Source organism: Oncorhynchus gorbuscha, linkage group LG08 (genome assembly GCF_021184085.1).
Source record: "Oncorhynchus gorbuscha isolate QuinsamMale2020 ecotype Even-year linkage group LG08, OgorEven_v1.0, whole genome shotgun sequence".
Classification (NCBI taxonomy): Eukaryota; Metazoa; Chordata; class Actinopteri; order Salmoniformes; family Salmonidae; genus Oncorhynchus; species Oncorhynchus gorbuscha.
The window spans coordinates 23,473,299-23,492,313 of record NC_060180.1 but is presented as its reverse complement, the minus strand read 5'-3'; the positions used below and the strand labels follow the sequence as shown (position 1 = coordinate 23,492,313).

Genomic DNA, 19,015 nt, shown 5'->3' with positions numbered 1-19,015 from the left:
TCCCTGACCCAGTCTGTAATACCTACATGTTTCAACCATAGTCCCTGTGCCCAAGAACACCAAGGTATCCTGTCTAAATTACTATTGCCCAGTATCACTCACATTTGAAGCCATGAAATGTTTTGAAAGGCTGGTCATGACTCACACCAACACCATCATCCCAGACACCCTGGACTCTCTCCAATTCACATGCCACCCCAACACATCAACAGATGACACAATCTCTAATGCACTCCACACTGCCCTTTCCCACCTGGACAAAAGGAACAGCTATGTGAGAATGCTGTGTGATTGATTTGTGTTGTAATTTCTGGTCACAACTTCCAGACTTGTTTCCGTGCTGTTGTGCGGTTTGTTGCTACTTTGTTGCTACCTGCCAACGTTACGGTTTGTACTTTAACATTTTTAATAACCATTTTACATTTTACTTTTTCACCCCGGATGCTTTATCTGGACATGCTTCTACAGCACCTCCACCAGCCAGAGCTAAGTACTAACATTAACATTATGCCATCTAATTGCAGTCGCTGTACTCATAATATACAGGAGAACGATCGCCTTATGGTGAGGATAACCGTGCTGCAAGCCCAGCTTCAGACGCAATCGTTAGGCAATTGTAATTTAAGTGTAGGAAAGGATGAAACAGCGTCTGTGCCACCAATAAGTACAGATAGTATAAATCCCCTCGCACAGTACCCGCAGCCTGACAATTTTCTCATGGCTTCTGGAGGGAAATGCTGTCAGAATGCTCAACCGCTGTCGCTCATTCAGCCGACAAACTTTCAACCGGTTCTCCCCATTTAAGCAACGAGTCGGAATTAGAGGCCGAGCCTTCTCTGGTCTCTCCTCCACCCATTATGGGGTCTGAGTTGCCGAAACCTCCCACCATTAGCTCTGACAAATTGAAAACCCTAGTCATTGGCAACTCCATTGCCCACAATATTAGACTTAAAAATAATCATCCAGCAATCATTTGAACATCTTGACCATGTACTGCTTTAATATGCACCTGGCAAAGCCAGAAGAGGACTGGCCACCCCTCAGAGCCTGGTTCCTCTCTAGGTTTCTTCCTAGGTTCCTTCCTTTCTAGGGAGTTTTTCCTAGCCACCGTGCTTCTCCATCTGCATTGCTTGCCGTTTGGGGTTTTAGGCTGGGTTTCTGTATAGCACTTTGTGACATCGGCTGATGTAAATAAGGGCTTTATAAATACATTTGATTGATTGAATGCTGTTAATTCACTACAGTGAATCAGTGTTCAACACCATAGTGCCTTCGAAGCTCCTCACTAAGCTAAGGATCCGGGACTGAAACACTGCCCTCTGCAACTGGATCCTGGACTTCCTGACAGGACGCCCCCAGGTGGTGAAGGTAGGCAACAATACATCCGCCATGCTGACTCTCAACCCGGGGGCCCCTTGGGTGGGTGCTTAGTCCCCGCCTGTACTCCCTGTTGACCCATGACTGCATGGCTGCGCACGACTCCAAAACCATCATAAAGTTTGTAGACGACACGACGGAGCTAGGCCTGATCACCGACGACCAGTGGTGAAAAAAGTCTCCAATTGTCATACTTGAGTAAAAGTAAAGAAATCTTAATAGAAAATGACTCAAGTAAAAGTTAAAGAGTTGCAAAGAAAAATACATATCTCAGATTGGCCAATAAAAATAAAAGATTAAGATGGGCATAAGAACACAGACACTGAAATCTGCCTTGAAGGCCAGCATCCCGGAATCGCCTCTTCACTGTTGACGTTGAGACGGGTGTTTTGCGGGTACTATTTAATGAAGCTGCAAGTTGAGGACATGTGAGAAGTCTGTTTCTCAAACTAGACACTCTAATGTACATGTCCTCTTGCTCAGTTGTGCACCGGGGCCTCCCACTCCTCTTTCAATTCTGGTTAGAGACAGTTTGCGTTGTGAATGGGAGTAGTACACATCGGTGTACGAGATCTTCAGTTTCTTGGAAATTTCTCACATGGTATAGCCTTCATTTCTCAGAACAATAAGACCGACGAGTTTCAGAAGAAAGTGTTTTGTTTCTGGCCATTTTGAGCCTGAAATCGAACCCACAAATTAGGATGCTCCACTCAACTTGTCTAAAGGCCAATTTTATTGCTTGTTAAATCAAACAAAAGTTTTCAGCTGCACTAACATAATTGCAAAAGGGTTTTCTAATGATCAGTTCCCCTTTTAAAATGATAAACTTCAATTAGCTAACACAACGTGCCATTGGAACACAGTTGTGATGGTTGTTGATAATGGGCCTCTGTACACCCATGTAGAAATTCCATTAAAAATACTACTGTTGTAGTTTCCAGCTACAACAGTAATTTACAACATTAACAAAGTCCATGCTATTTATGATCAATTTGATGTTATTTTAATAGCTTTTATTTAGGTTTTGGGATAGACACCGAAAATAAGGTCTGAGATTAACACAGGTTTAGGAGATTTTATACGTTTTTTTCCCTAAGAGATAAGGTGTCAGTTAACATGGCCTTTATGAATTATGAAGCCTTTATGTGCTCAAAATATGTAAGAAATTTAACTACAACATTAGCCGCAACATTTTTTGCCTCACTACGCCAACCATCAAATCAAAATCAAATCAAATGTTATTTGTCACATGCGCATTATACAACTGGTATAGATTTGACCGTGAATTGCTCATTTACGAGCCCTTCCCAACAAAAATAGTAACACAAGAGGAATAAAATTAAATCGACAAGAATGGCGCTATATACAGGGAGTACAAGATTAATGTGCAGAAGTACATGGTATTTGAGAGAGATTTGTACATGACGTCAGAGTAAAGTGACAAGCCATCAGGATATATTACAATAAGAGTAAAATAAAATTGTAAAAACTAGTCTACGCTACTGTTCGCCAAAAAGTGAGTTAGTTAGCTTTCTGCTTAACTGCTCAAACGAAAACACATTGATAGTATATTGTTTTGCTCCAGGCATGCAACCCCATATCTCTTCAGCGGGATAGTGCTTGTTTTATCGGTTCCCGAACTATGTTCAGAGGAGACTTTGGGTCCATGTTAGCATATTGCTTGCTTTTTACTTGTTTTGATTAAATAAATGCATCAAAATTCACAAAATGTGACATTAGCATTAATTTCCACATTGGCCTTGGCCTCTTGTTTAATAGGGTTATGGCTAGATCGACTCCAGTTTTTGTAAAATTAACGTCAGATTTTTACTTTTCGTAGCAGTTTAGGATCATTTATGCAGCAGGTTAGGGTAATTCGGTTCAGGTTAGGAAAGGGTTCATTTAAATAAAGAAAACATATTACACTTTTGACGTTCATTTGACAAAAGCTGGACCGTTTAATAGTGCCTACAAAAAGCCGCCATTATCACTCTATTCTAATCAGGCACCACTGAGCCAACCTGCTGTGTCGTGAATGCTGGGTCCATCCTCTCTGCATGTTTGGCCAACAAGGGGACATCCGTGATTCGACCTCACACTGTTGTTTTTGTTTTGCAACCAAGTAAAATGTACTACAAGTTAAATGGAGTTACACAAAGACTTGCTGGATCGGCACCGAGTGCGTACAGCCCTCAGGTAGGTACAGAAAGCATGTCCAGCAGGCAGTCAAATATGTAAAAATGCACTAATGACCTTCACATTGTTAGCTAGCTAACGTTAGCTAATAAGGTTGGTTTCAATTGGGCACAACAAACACATGTATTGATTTATACAACATGGCTAAGACATCTCGCCACATTATATATTTGTTTTATAACCGTTGATTTGCTAGTTAATGTTGTGTTTGGCTAAGGTGGCACGACCGAAAAAGCTAGCAAACATTAGCCCTAGCTGGCAAGTTGGTGTCGGTTAGCTTGTAGCGTTTTGTTGCAGAGACATTCCGGAATAGTCTGTGAATTTCCGGACTAGACGATTTTTTTCGTATTGCTTCCATTCTCATTTCGGATTCCATATTGTGAAGAAAAAAAGAAGCGTAATAAATGGTGGTGCAATACATTTTTCTTATGTGCCGGATCGGCAGGTAGCCTAGTGGTTAGAGCGTTAGACTAGTAACCGAAAGGTTGCATGATCAAATCCCCGGGTAAATCTGGCGTTCTGCCCCTGAACAAGACCGTTGACCCACTGTTCCCCGGTAGGCCATCATTGTAAATACGAATCTGTTGTTAACTGACTTGCCTAGTGAAATAAAGGTTAAATTAAAAATATAAAATGTATGCTTGATCCGAAAATGTGGTCTGATGCGCCATATTTGTTTACTTTTATTTTACCTTTAGGCAAGTCGGTTAACAAATTCTTATTTTCAATGACGGTCTAGGAACAGTGGGTTTCACCATCCATGGTGTGACCCAATTGCGGAGCCTCTGGAGGCAAAATCCCACTGCATCCCATTCATCCCATTCACCTCTCAAATTTTGTAACAATGTGGAGCGCTCCGCAATGACATGTTGGTTGGCGGGAGGTTCTGGCCACAGTGATGTACTGGGCCGTATGCACTACTCTCTGTAGTGCTTTGCGCTCACTTCCTTGACAATTTCCTTCACAACAGCTCTGTGCTGTTTGGTGAAGCCAATAAGTATGAATGCCCTGATTTCTGCAGAGGCCTTATCACCCTAAATGCTGCATGGGCAATTCAGATGGCGGAATGACCATACAGCGCCTTTAACGCCTAGATAACACTGATGGCTTTAATGTGCAAAATGGTACGCAGCATCATTTGGATATGTGTGCAACAAAAGTTAAACATTCACCTTCTGCAACCATTTCTGTCAATCTGATGATGTATACAGTTTGAAACATACTTTCGATAAATGTATGCACCACACAGAACGCAATGCAACTGCCTTTTGCAACGCAATGCTGCAAGGCAAATGCAGCATTCCATTTTAAAATGAATGTACTTCTGATGTACCAAAATGCAAAGACACTGTCGGTGTGATCTAGGCGTAACCCTGCACCAACTGCAAGGCACTACAGAGGGTAGTGCGTACGGCCCAGTACATCACTGGGGCGAAGCTTTCTGCCATCCAGGACCTTTATACCAGGGGGTACCGGTACAGAATCAATGTACAGGGTTAATTGAGGTAATATGTACAAGTCTAGTTTTTAAAAAACTAAACAAGTCTGTTAAGAACAAATGATTTACAATGATGACGCTGGGCCAATTGTGCGCCGCCATATTGGACTCCCAGTCACGGCTGATTGTGATACAGCCTGTATGGAACCGGGCAAATGTGATACCATTCCACCTATTCTGCTCCAGCCATTACCACGAGCCCGTCCCTCCCAATTAAGGTGCCACCAATCACCTGTGACATATAGGTAGTGGTAAAGGGACTATGCATAGTTAATAAACAAAGTAGCAGCAGCAGTTTAAAAAAGGGGTTAATGCAGATAGTCCAGGTATCAATTTGATTAACTGTTTAGCATTCTTATGGCTTGGAGGTTGACGCTGTTATAAAGGAGCCTTTCGTGTTACTTTTTACAAAACTTGAGTTTATTTGGTATTTATTTTTTTAGCAAATAGTCTGTCTTAACCAACAATGCACAGTATAAAAAAATAAGGGCTTGTAAAAATAAGCATTTTATGGTAAGATATACCGGTTTGTTTTTGGCGCATGTGACAAAGAAAATTAGATTTGATTTTCACTATCCCCCAAAAACCTACCACCCTATCCCACTACTTGGGAGGATGGAACTCCTTCTCACAACTTTCTTTAGATCTTCTCCAGGAAAATCTCTCACAACCAAATATTTTGCTGCTGCAACTACCACAGCTATATTCTGACTATACACGCAAAAAATCCAACCTTACTAAAACTCATTCTCTGGCTCTCTCTCTCCCTCTTCAGGCTGACTCACTGGGGGGATCATAGTTGACTCTATCATCCTTGGGCTCTACCCTCTTCATTGCCTCAGTATATGAAACATTTTACCTCGCTCATTCTTTCAGGCGGATACACATAAAATCAAAACAATTCCTGTTCTCAAAACTTTCACAGATGTAACCATTGCCAGTTTGTCCTTTACCCAGCCCGATACAATGAATGGGTCGGACCAAAAGCAGGAATCCACTCTTTCCAAAAATCCCAAAATCATCTGGTAGGATTATCAGGGAAACTGTTGAAAGTCTCCACTACACCTGTCGCCGCAGGTAGGTCCACTTCCTCCTGGACTGGCTCAACCTCAGAATCCTCACTGCTGCCATCTGACACCATTTGTAGATCATCAAGTTTCTCAAGAGCATGGAGTCCTATAAATCAGTCAGGAGACGTAGGTATGTACACCTCGAACGAAGGTGTACTCAGACAAATCTCTGATCTTAACAGCACCATTCTTGTGTTTTCTCGTCATTGCACCTCTGTCCAAAAGTTGTGGTTATTACCAACTTCTCAGGAGGTCAGTGATCTTCAGGTCGGGAAGTTGGAACTCTAGAAAGATGGCAGAGTTTCCGACTTGGAATACCAAGTTGGATGACCGTTCTAGGGCTTTCCCCGACTAAAACAAATCTTGGCCAACCGAAAGTCGTTCTATCGACCAATCGATCAATCAATCAAAATTTGAAACGTATTTTTTTTCCATATAGACACACCCCATGTGTTTGAATAAATCTACTATATGCATTGAGCTTGTCTGAGGCTTTTAGCTTACGATTTGATGAAATAAGACAACTGCTTTGAGGGCGCCAGAGATCTAGATAACCAGAACTTAACCTGACCCAACTATTCTCCTGCTGGCCTTTTGAGATTCCGCCATTACTCTCATGAAGTTGTCAGTAATAGACAACACGAGGAGTCTGCAACCTTTCTCATGTTGAATGCAAATGTATCTTACCATTTCTACCGATCTGCGTGGTAGTTATTGTTTTCAGATGCACATTTTTGTGAAGCAGATTAATTTATAATAACTTTTTCATATCTCAAAATCGTTGTCATGTGGTTAATCAATTCTATCTAAATGAAAATGATACAAGCCTAAAAAGTAACTTCTATTGCCATTACCAACTAAATAAAAGTTTGCAGCTGCAGGTAGAAAATATCCTGATTCAAAAGGAAATATCTTCTAAATCACATTGGCTACGTACACATGGCCTGTCTACCACGAACTTTAAACATTGTATAACATTTCCTGGGCCCTCAGTTTCCCATGCCAGTGGTCTTGGGACAGACACAGCTGTAGGCTATTTGCACAAGTGATAAGCAACAGTGCTTGACTTGGACAGGAGCTCACCAAAGCGGAGTACCAGCACCTCAAATGTTCAACTGCTTGAGTTCCTATTCCTCTTATAGAATATCAGCTCAGAAGTATTGTGGTGCTCCTGCACTTAAATATGAACTGTATCAGCACCCAAAATGAGTACCGGAACCTATTTCAGTCCAAGTCGAGCACTGATAAGAAGTAATCAGGTAGGCCTATTTAAAATGTTTCCACTGGATCCGAGCATGCCATTTTTCCATTTCACACAGAGTGGTTATCGAAAGCGGGAGAGCTGTAAATATTTTTTCAAATACATTGAGGAACTATTGTAAGTCTCAATGGATGTAGAGACAGACTTTGTTTGCTTGCTGTTTTGAGGTGAAAACATGACCTTGAGAAGCTCCACAGGTCATTAGTGGTGGTGCGTTAAGCCAATCAGGAAAAACTATCAGATCCCAAAATGGGCCCATTTTTATATGCCTACATTTGCGCGCAGGCCAGGTAGCCGATAGGTCTACTTCTATGCGTGCGCGTCCTTACTCCACATTGATAGGAGAGCTTCAAACGAAACACAGTTGACAACTCTTAAACCAAAACGTGTTTCTCAAATTCCATTTATTTCATTCCAAGTGTAGCATAGGTTGTGCACTGCAGACAATGTGTCCACTCAGATGATGGGAAGACTGCAATACTATTGAATGCATTAAAGTAAATGACCGTAACAAACGTTGTAGATTAGGAATTAGCGGTAAATGTACTACGGGTGGTATATGTAAGGGGGGTATTGATAGACTCTAACAATAAAACACTAGAAAATCACTGAATTTAAGTTATGAAACAATGAATGTGCACAATTTGGCAGGGGAGAGTGCATTCTGGGGAGAGAAGTGCATTGTGCATCTGGCCGCATGGTCAATCCGACGTCTCCATTGGCCATGCAGCATTTGGGGTGATATGGCCTCAGCCGAAGTCAGGGCGTTCATACTTCATGTGCTTCGCGGAGCAATGTAGAGCTGTTGTCAAGGAAGTGAGTTTGTACCAATCATCAACCAATCAACCAATCATATCAATGCGGCGCTATGGAGAGCCCTCCGCAATGTTACAAAATTCGGAAGGCGCATGGCGATGTGGGTCAGAGCTCGATTTAGCCTCTGGAGGCTCATGCTCCAATAACTCCCTTAGTTGGGCAGAAGGTAACAGCTCGTGGCTGAGGTGTGGGGGTGGCGGTCCTTGAAGATGCTGCTAGTAATTTTACATAAACTACCAAAGATGCATAGATGGCTCATCTGTTAGTTATGTACCCTAATAAGGTATCTAGCTAGCTAGAAAACACTACCCATGAAAGTCCTAGCTATGTTGAGTGAGCAACAGTAATCTGCACCAGTCGGTCATGTTGTAAACAAGGCATGATGTTTTGTTCAGAAACGTGCATCTCTTTTCCATAACTAGTTTGGGAAATACAATTATTCGCAAGGCGAATCACCTTTGCACTTGTAAACAGCAGACCTTCTTCTAATCCTTACTACAGGTGTATAGGGATACGTTGTGATTTTGGCAATGAAGCCCTTTATCTACTTCCCCAGAGTCCGATGGAACTCATGTATACCATTTTTATGTCTCTGCGTGCAGTTTGAGAGAAGTTGCTAACTAGCGTTAGCACAATGACTGGAGGTCTATGGTAACAGTCAGCATGCTTTTACTTAGCATTGGCTTGTAAAACGACCTCTAACTAACTTCATTCTGGACACCGAGAAATACAATTGAGTTCCATGAGTTCATCTGACTCTTGGGACGTAGATAATGGGCTTCATTGCAACAATCCCAAAGTATTTCTTTAACATAAGTCAGTCATTTTGAGATGAATTCGCAGGAGGGGTTCTTCCTAGGGCATACATCTACATTATGTATTAATTTTTTTCAGTTGTGGCCACGATTTAGCAATGGCAATGCACCCGCTGCTAAATGCATAAAGGGCAAACGCTGATAGGACCAACTGTGTTTGGGTCATGTGGTTTCCACAGTCTAAAGTTTTGTTGTCTCTCTAGGGGTTGAGGGTAACGGTGCCCATGGAGGCCCCTCCAATGATCTTTGCCACCCCCACCAAATATGTGTCGGAGGCAGGGAACACAGTGGAGTACCTGGGACACAACAAAGTCCCTGACCTACAGAAACTCTTCCAGGTACAGACACTGCACTAAACTTTTGTTCGACCCACACACTGCTTGGCTTCCTAGGGTCATTGGTGTTCTGTGATAATCACAGAACCCCAATAACCCAGGAAGCTTGTGTAGGAGTTTTTCCTACTTGACCTTGGTTTGTTAGAAGATAACGCCATCTACTCCTGTGGTAATTTACTTCGACCATGAACTTTCACTGCCAAAATTCCTACTAGTTCTGACTAGTTTTCTAGAAAGTTATACACTCCTCTGTCCCTGCAGAGAGGTTGTGAGCAATGATAGTTTGGACTTTAATAAAATATGAGGATCCCCCCCCCCCCCTGTGACTCAGTGGGGAGTTGGCGACTGCAATCACATGTCATTCTCTTTATTCTGTCTACATTGCAGAAGTCTGACGGTATCCCTGTGCACCTGAAGAGAGGCCTGATGGACAAGATGCTGTACAGGACCACCATGGGCCTGACCATTGGAGGGACCCTCTACTGCCTGATGGCTCTCTACATAGCTGCCCAGCCAAGGAAGTGATCTGCTTATCCAGCCTCTTCCGCTTTCAAGGTTCCAACAGGATTCTATAGGATTAGGAGCAATAATGTGGATGATGATTGTGTTCAGACGGTTAAGGAAAGGAATCCCTTTACTCTCAATTATATGTCCCCTTGTCTTATTGATTGCCTCGTTTCATGTTGAGGTTTTCTTCAGACTCAAATAATCTATACTTTGTCAAATTTAAGTCCATGTCATATCACTACTTGCCCTATCTCACTTGCTCTGTGTTCTTGTGCAAGTTGTGCATTTCCACATGTATATCTCTGCTGATGTCTCGGTAACAACCAGCACCAACCATATCAGTGGTACATAACTATGATGGCTAGAGTATCAACAATCTACATTTTAAAAAAGTCTGACCATGTTTTCTGCCAGAGCATTCCCCTGTGTGTGTGGAAAGAATTTGAGGTCTCATAACATGGATGACTTTGGTTACTCTTTTGTTCTGGGCGAGAGGGTGGATGGGGCTCGCACCTTTTTTCAAAGCTAATAATGAGGTGGTACTTCAGGTTGTGTGATGTGATATCATTCATTGGTTTCTTTCTGTAATAAACTCTGCTTTTGAGAAGTCACATCTGCATTACCTTATTTGCATGCCCCCCCCAAGTCCTTATTTATATGGTGCAGAGGTTGAGTTGTAATTTAGTCTGCATACTAACTGACGGTGTTCTGTAAAGAAAAAGGGAGTGCACAGAGTATCTGACAAGTCATTGTAATTTTGTCTTGGGATAATAAAGTATATTTTGTTTGTAAAACATTTTTTTCTGTTTTCTTTCATTTTGTTACCTATCTGCTTCTAAGAATAGCTGCCCATGAAATGGGATATTCCTTATAGTGGGAGCCATGAACAAATACTAGTTGGATGTTCTCGTTCAACTTGTAGATTTCTTTTAACATGTCATTATTTTCCAACATCGTCCTGGCAACTCAACCAACTCAACTCCGGTCAATTAAAAAATGTGTATGACCTTGAGTATCGGACTTCCTCGAGAGGAAGCAGATATCTTGTTCGATCTTTGCTTAATTGTTAATTTGAGTTTTGCAATGGGCAGCTAGCTAGACCTTTCCATCATACTCTTATACGTTAATATCGAAGTCATGCAGTTATAAAGTGGCAATTACCGTTAATTTGAATATGACGTTATGTAATGTCAATTATTGATTGATATATCGGGCTGCCCGGCCCACAATGATGGCTGTATTTAATCTAGCCATTTCAACTATTACAGTTTGTATTTGTTAAAACAGGCTGTGGGTGGAAGTCTGTTTTAGAATGGCTCTGAAGGTAATTGACCTACTGACAGCATTTAAGACTGTCTGAAATGGGCTGTTACCATTTTAAGGAGTAGCAATGTGCCTTTATTATACAACCAATCCCAAACAAATTGGAATCAATCTGATCACTTCAGTCACTGAAAGCGTCAACACACAGACAGGCTCTTTCCGTATTGTCATTCAGCAGTGCTTCAGTACATTGGGAGTGTTTGACTATTGAAATCATAACTACCACTTAAAGCCGTAACTACACGTGCTTAAACTGTAAACGCTGGAAAAGTTAAGTGGATGGAATGGTGTTTAATCTTGTTTCCTCACCATTTCTCACTCAAACTCAGTAACCTGAGTGAACACAGACATTAAAAGCCCAACGCAGGTGATTATCAATATCAAATTTCTGATTAACGATCAAATACCTTAATAGTCTACATTAAAATTGACAAAAAATGTGGGAGGGGAAAACAAACTACGCTGAACAAAAATATAAACACAACATGTAAAGTGATGGTCCCATGTTTCATGAGCTGAAATAAGAAATCCCCGAAATTGTCCATATGCACAAAAAGCTTATTTCTCTCAAATGTTGTGCACAAATTTGTTTACATCCCTGTTACTGAGCTTGTGTGTAACCTTTATTTAACTAGGCAAGTCAGTTAAGAACAAATTCTTATTCACAATGACAGCCTACCCTCGCCAAACCCGCATGACGCTGGGCCAATTGTGCGCCGCCCTATGGGACTCCCAATCACGGCCAGATGCGATGCAGCCTGGATTTGAACCCAGTACTGCAGTGACACCTCTTGCACTGAGATGCAGTGCCTTTGACCTGAGATGAGATGCAGTGCAGTGACTTAGCATTTCTCCTTTGCAAAGATAATCCATCCACCTAACAGGTTTGGCATATCAAGAAGCTGATTAAACCTTTTTGGGATAGGTGGCAGCATTTTCACTTTTGGATGAATAGCATGCCCAGAGTGAACTGCCTCCTACTCTGTCCCAGATGCTAATATATGCATATTGTTATTAGTATTGGATAGAAAACACTGAAGTTTCCAAAACTGTTTGAATGGTGTCTGTGAGTATAACAGAACTCATATGGCAGGTGAAAACCTGAGACAAATCCAACCAGGAAGTGGGACATCTGAGGTTTGTATTTTTTCAAAGCTTGGCCTTTATGAATACACAGTGGGATATGGATAAAGATTTTTTTTTTAATCTGACACAGCGGTTACATTAAGGAGAAGTCTATCTTTAATTTTGTGAATAACACTTGTATCTTTTATCAATGTTTATTATGAGTATTTATATCACCGAATGTTTTGGAATCAAAACATTACTGCAAGTAAGGCACCAATGTAAACTGAGATTTTTGGATATAAATATGCACATTATCGAACAAAACATACATGTATTGTGTAACATGATGTCCTATGAGTCATCTGATGAAGATCATCAAAGGTTAGTGATTCATTTTTTTCTGCTTTTTGTGACTCCTATCTTTGGCTGGAAAAAGGGCTGTGTTTTTTTGACTTGGCTATGACCTAACATAATCATATGTTGTGCTTTTGCTGTAAAGCTTTTTTGAAGTCGGACAAGATGGGTAGATTAACAAGATGTTTATCTTTCAATTGCTGGATTGGACTTGTTAATGTGTGAAAGTTACATATTTCCCAAAAATATTTTTGAATTTCGCACGCTGCCTTTTCAGAGGAATGTTGTCGAGGGGTTCCGCTAGTAGAACGCCTTCTCTAGAAAGGTTAAACAGCATGATCATTACACAGGTGCACCTTGTGCTGTGGAAGAAAAAACAACAACTTTAAAATGTGCAGTTTTGTCACACAACACAATGTCACAGATGTATCACGTTTTGAGGGAGCATGCAATTTGCTTGCTGACTGCAGGAATGTCCACCAGAGCTATTGCAACAATATTTTATGTTAATTATTCTAACATAAGATACCTTCAATGTTGTTTTAGAGACTTTGGCTATACGTTCAACCAGCCTCACAACCGCAGACCATGTGTAACCACACCAGCCCAGGACCTCCACATCTGGCTTCTTCACCTGCGGGATCGTCTGAGGGGGAGTGCTGGTGGTGTCACCAGGCAAGCCGAAACTCCCGCCCATTTAAACAGGCTGATTAGAAGGTCCTGTGTAGATTGTATTTTCAACCAGCAACTATCAGGAAACAATGTTAGTTTCATCAGCTGTTGTACAATATGATATCAAACACAGGGAATTGTGACTGTACTGGGCCTTTAACTGTACTGCTGTGTGATTCTGGTGGGGGGAAATGGGTGCTATACATCTGTGGTTTGAAGGGGAAGGGGAATGAAAAGGTACCCCCTGTCAGAGTGACTGATAGAAGCCTGGTGGGTAATCTAACAATTAAACCCGTTCTAATCGTCCAATCTGTCTGTGTGTTTATCTCAGCAGGAGTGCGGGGAGAGAACATCCCCAGTGGAAAACAAAAAGCGCTAGGCTACAGTCCTCGTACGCCTCGTCCACAGCAAGCAACAACAGCCTTATTCCAATTCTTCATGCCCAAGCACATCTTATCAGTGTTGTGCCATCAACCCGTAAACATTGAAATACATAATGATAAATGCTTATTAGCAGTAATTATTATATACGCAGACATACAGCTGATGCGCACACACGATACACCATTAGGTTTGTCATTCACATGGCAGCAGTTGGCCAGTTGGTCCACACCTTGAGCTAGAGAGGTCTTTTCTCTCTCCTTGGCATTGGAGAATCGCTTCACTGCTCTGATAAACAGCACAACGTAGGACTGAATAAAAGGCTTAGCTATCTGTTTTGTTATATCTCCTTTCTGTGCAATTGATTTTTATCTGCGCCTGTAACCACTTGTCGGCAACAGGCGACAAGTATATCATTGATTCATTCATAAGAATGGTGTTTTACGAGTCGAACAAAGCAAAAGAGCATATCCAGGGGTGAACAAAGTCTGTGGCCTTGTTGCCAATTAAAAAGGAGGGCCGATGAGTTGTCAACAGGCGTTTATTACAGACAAATAGCCCCTCGAACGAAAAACGCCTTGCCTGTGTGAGTTTGTGTTTTCCATCTCTCTGCAGTACTAACTCCTGTCTGAAGCCATCAAGTGCTCAGGACAGGTTTATCGATGCAACTGGTGAGGTTCTATCGCTCCACCAAACTGAGTGCGAGTTGATGACACATGGATGAGAAAGGAGAAGATGGGGTAGTTCTATCACAGAGACATGATAAATAAGTGATAGACTACAGGCCAGTCAATCCAGCTGGCTGCTGTCATTTTCATCATTTCCCATGGCGTGTGTGGAGAGGACCGGAGGAGGAGAGAGAAGAGGTGGCACTTGCTATTTGATGCTTCTGTCCTTTTTCTCTGTCTGGAACTCCTATAAGAGATGCAGCAGACAACGAATGTTCCAAAGCCTGTGTGTGTCTTTCTTTTTCTCTGTCTATCTGTTTCTCTCTCTGTGTCTCTATATTTTGTTTTGGCAGGAGGAAAAGGTGTGTGTGGTGGAATCAGGAGGTGAAAGTGGGCAAGGGGACATGACGCACCCAATGAGCTGAATTGACTTTTCCAGACCTCGTTCATCCTGCATTTGAGTGGTTTTAGAGACAAGCGAGAAGATTTGCATGAAATAAACAACAGATCTTGTGACCGGCCTACCCTATCAAACGCTAAATATTCCAAACCACCCGTGGGACAGACATTTGATGTGGCAGAGAAAGGGAAGGAGGGAGGAGGAGGGAGTAGCAAATCAGATCAGGGAATAGAAAAGACCAACCAATCCTGAGGGATGGACTGGGAAGGTCGTAATAGCGGTCAAGAAGAGTTAGTAAGAAGAGTTAGCATGCCTGTGTGTCATTTTTCTCAAATCTCAAAGTGTTATTTGTCTGAAAAGTAGAAATAATGAAGACTTGCGTTGAGGCCCTTAGTTGTCAGAGGAAGGGATGGGAAAGTGTGATGATGCTAATAGTGGTGATCATGAACACTGTTGGGCGATTCCACGCCAACGTAGTCGGGGGAAAATGTGGGTAGCTCAGATTGTTCTGGCAATTCTCATACAGAGACTTCACTGGGAGGAAGAATGTTTGACATTCTTTTTACATTTGTATCACAAACCATCTTTGAGAAAATCATGATGAAAGTGGCCATTGTAGTCCCTTTTTAGACCGATACATGTCTCCTGTGAGACATAATGATCTGTTAATCGTACATGATACAGACAACATCTTGGTGTCATTATACTACCTATAGTGTTCTCTAACATAGGGAGTATGTCTAGATTCTTATTTTTTTAAATATATATATTTTTTGGAAAAGGAGTCTCCAACCTTGGTCCCGGAGAGCTACCCTCTTGTACGTTTTTGATCCGACATCAGTTTTAACTAACCTGGTTCAACTAAGAAAAAGCCAGCTAATTGTTCAAATCAGGTGCGGTAGATTAGGATTGCAGCGAAAACCTACAGGACGGTAGCTCTCCAGGAACAGGGTTGGAGAACCCTGGTTTGGAACAATATACTCTTCAAATAGGTCAGAGTGGGCTTTCTGATACATTTCATGATATGGCCCATTTTATACACTATGTGGACACCCCTTCAAATGACTGAATTCGACTATTTCAGCTAGACCCGTTGATGACAGGTGTATAAAATAGATCACACCGCCATGCAATCTCCATAGACAAATATTTGCAGTAGAATGGCCCGTACTGGAGAGTACGGGTCAGTTCATCAAATTTCTGTCCTGCTAGAGCTGCCCCAGTCAACTGTAAGTGCTGTTATTGTGAAGTAGAAACATCTAGGAGCAACAACGACTCAGCCACAAAGTGGTAGGCCACACAAGCTCACAGAATGGGAATGCCGAGTGCTGAAAATCGTAAAAATTGTCTGTCCTCGGTTGCAACACTCACTACCCAGTTCCAAACTGCCTCTGGAAGCAACGTCAGCACAATAACTGTTCGTCGGGCGTTTCATGAACTGGGTTTCCAAGGTGGAGCAGCCGCACACCATGCGCAATGAAAACCGACAGCTGGGGTGGTGTAAAGCTTGCCGCCAATGGACTCCGGAGCAGTGGAAACACGATCTCTGGAGTGATGAATCCTGCTTCACTATCTGGCAGTCCAACGGATAATTCTGGGCTTGGCAGATGCTAGGAGAATGCTACGGGGCATTGTCCTGTTTCAGCATGACAATGTCCCGTGCACAAAGCGAGGTACATACTGAAATGGGTTGTTGAGATCGGTGTGGAAGAACTTGACTGGCCTGCAATGAGCCCTGATCTCAACCCAATTAAAAACCTTTGGAATGAATTGGAATTCTGACTGTGAGCCAGGCCCAATCCCCTGACGTCAGTGCCCGACCTCACTAATGCTCTTGTGGCTGAATGGAAGCAAGTTCCCACAGAAATGCTTCAACCTTTTTACCTTTATTTAACTAGGCAGGTCAGTTAAGAACGCATTTTTATTTTCAATGACGGCCTAGGAACAGTTTGTTAACAGCCTTGTTCAGGGGCAGGACGTCAGATTTTTACCTTGTCAGCTCAGGGATTTAATCTTGCAACCTTTCGGTTACTATTTCCAACGCTCCAACCACTAGGCTACCTACCGCCCCATCTAGTGGACAGCCTTCCCAGGAGAGTGGAGGCTGTTACAGCAGCAAAGGGGGGGACCAACTCTGTATTAATGCCCACGATTTTGGAATGAGATGTTCGATGAGCAGCTGTCCACCTACTTTTGGACATGTAGTGTACATAGAAATTTATGTTCACAGCCCTCCTTTAGGATTGCACATTCAGCAAATCACCAGCAGAGGGAGTTCCTTTTGAAAACATTTTCCCGTTCATTTTGTTAGTGGTGCTCATAAAATTAATCTTAACTTCAGAATTAGCAGAGAGCCCACTCTGGAAATGTTGATGTACTTGTAGAGTATTTTGTTCCAAACCAGGGTCGGGCAACAGTCAGCTCCCCTTTTGTAGGCCCGCGGATCAATTTCCAAAACAAAATAAAACAAATATTTGAATAAAACAAATTTGGAACAAGGTCGAGGTCTCAACTTAACTTGGAATACATTAGGTACAATTTCAAAATTTGGTTGTGCATCAGCAGTAACTCAGTTAGCCAATGTCAGTGAAACATTTTTAGATTGGTAAGGTAGTCTAGTGACCAGCAATCTAAACTTGTTGTAATTATGGTTGAATTAACAACCGGTGGGGCCCCATTGATCATCAGATATCATATTAAAAACTGCAAACATTTGTCTCTACCCTATGGAGAAAAACATTTGAATTGCAGGAAATTAGCTGTCAAAATGCTTTTTTTCCACAGCCTCATGGCAAAATCAGTAGAATGGCAGAAAATGAGGGGGGCTGCTAAAATGTTTTGCTTGTTGTGTGTATCATGTACGGTTCATGGATATGACATTTTTACAGGAGGCATGTAAAGCTCTACAAAGGGCCTAAAATGGCCACTTTCATCATGACACACATTTAAAAAGCATGTCAAATATTCTTCCTCCCAATAGGCTAGATCCCCCTACCCGAGGTATAACGAACTCAACATGTTTTTACATATCTTTAAAGTTCCCCATATATGAAATGGATTGTTGTGTAAAAATATTTAGCTGGTAGTTGAACTAAATTAAAATCTTGGCGAGGTTTCCAGTAGTTAATAACATGTTTTCCCATGTAGTGGTGTAGCTAACCACTGGAGCTACAGACACCTTTGTTTTGCAAAAAGTAGAGAAGATATGGGTGAAGTAGGCAAGACCTGCCCAATTCTCAGTTGAAACATAGTTTTTGAGTTTAATAAGCTTAATTACACATTATGTTCACATATAACTCTGACAGAGGGATCTGTTCCTGCAGTTGGAAGTCTGTGACATTTCAGATTTAGATTTAATAATTTCTCACAAAGTAGTTTGTATGTAGTGAACTACTTTCCCAAAGTAACTTTAGTTAAATAACTATATTTTTAGTGTAGGGTAGCTTTAGTGTAGCTCAACTTCTTCCACCGGGAAGTAATTGGTAGCTTGGTAAACTATTTTTGCATAGTAGCTTCCCCAACACTGCATTTGATGGAGGTAAAATCCCCTCGAAATATGAATTTAGTAAATGAGGCATCCTGTCTGAGTTGTTTGTATGCTTATAAAGACTGTTTTGCCGTGAATCAATTTGATTCTGAATCCAATATGGCCAACATAATTACACTCAAACACCTTCACCTGCATACAAGTAGCCCTTGTTCATTTTGATTTGTCATAATTCTGTCTTTAAATGGTTTCATAACGCTCTTAATATCTGGGACTATGTGTGGCACTGCCATGCCTCTGTTGTGGTTGAATAGTTTTTCCATATGTGTTCATGTTTTAATCTCATTTACACACTTACAGCATATCAACAATGGCCAATTCCACAAAATATAATAACAAGTGTTTCACGACACAAGAACGCAGTAGCGTAACCAAGTTACAAGGGAAGCAACCGTCATACCAACTGGAATGTTGTCCCAGCCTGAAAGATGCTGGGGATACTCCAGTAGTGGATTGGTTGGTTGTGAAGGAGATTCTGTCACAAACAGACTTGCCTTTGCCAATGCCTAATTGACCTGTGGGTGGAGTTTTCTTGTTGTTGAATGTGGCAAAACGGCCTGCAGGTCATGTCCTATATATTTCGGTCATGTCCGATATTAACTGTGGGTGGTTGGCATTGATTACGGACTGGGGCACGCCCAGCAGCAGTTGTGGAGAGTGACAGAACCTGTAAGGGTGACAGTCAGGTTATGTAGAGTTTAGTTAGAGTGTAGCTAGGTCATAGACT

The 19,015-nt window shown here is 41.8% G+C and overlaps 1 protein-coding gene across 1 annotated transcript; it reads left to right on the top strand.

The window, feature by feature from the left end:
* The first annotated feature begins 3,407 nt into the window (after positions 1 to 3,407).
* Positions 3,408 to 10,669, top strand: LOC124041370 (cytochrome c oxidase subunit 7A-related protein, mitochondrial-like). The gene is made up of 3 exons (XM_046358883.1): positions 3,408 to 3,573; positions 9,237 to 9,371; positions 9,756 to 10,669. Exons 1-3 carry the CDS (start codon positions 3,505 to 3,507, stop codon positions 9,891 to 9,893), a joined length of 342 nt encoding a protein of 113 aa, XP_046214839.1. The 5' UTR covers positions 3,408 to 3,504; the 3' UTR covers positions 9,894 to 10,669.
* The last annotated feature ends 8,346 nt before the right edge of the window (positions 10,670 to 19,015 follow it).

Coding starts and splice junctions, on each gene's coding strand:
- LOC124041370 (XM_046358883.1), top strand. CDS start 3,505: ATGTACTACAAGTTAAATGGAGTTACACAAAGACTTGCTGGATCGGCA. Junction 3,574..9,236: donor CGAGTGCGTACAGCCCTCAG/GTAGGTACAGAA, acceptor TTGTCTCTCTAG/GGGTTGAGGGTAACGGTGCC. Junction 9,372..9,755: donor ACCTACAGAAACTCTTCCAG/GTACAGACACTG, acceptor TCTACATTGCAG/AAGTCTGACGGTATCCCTGT.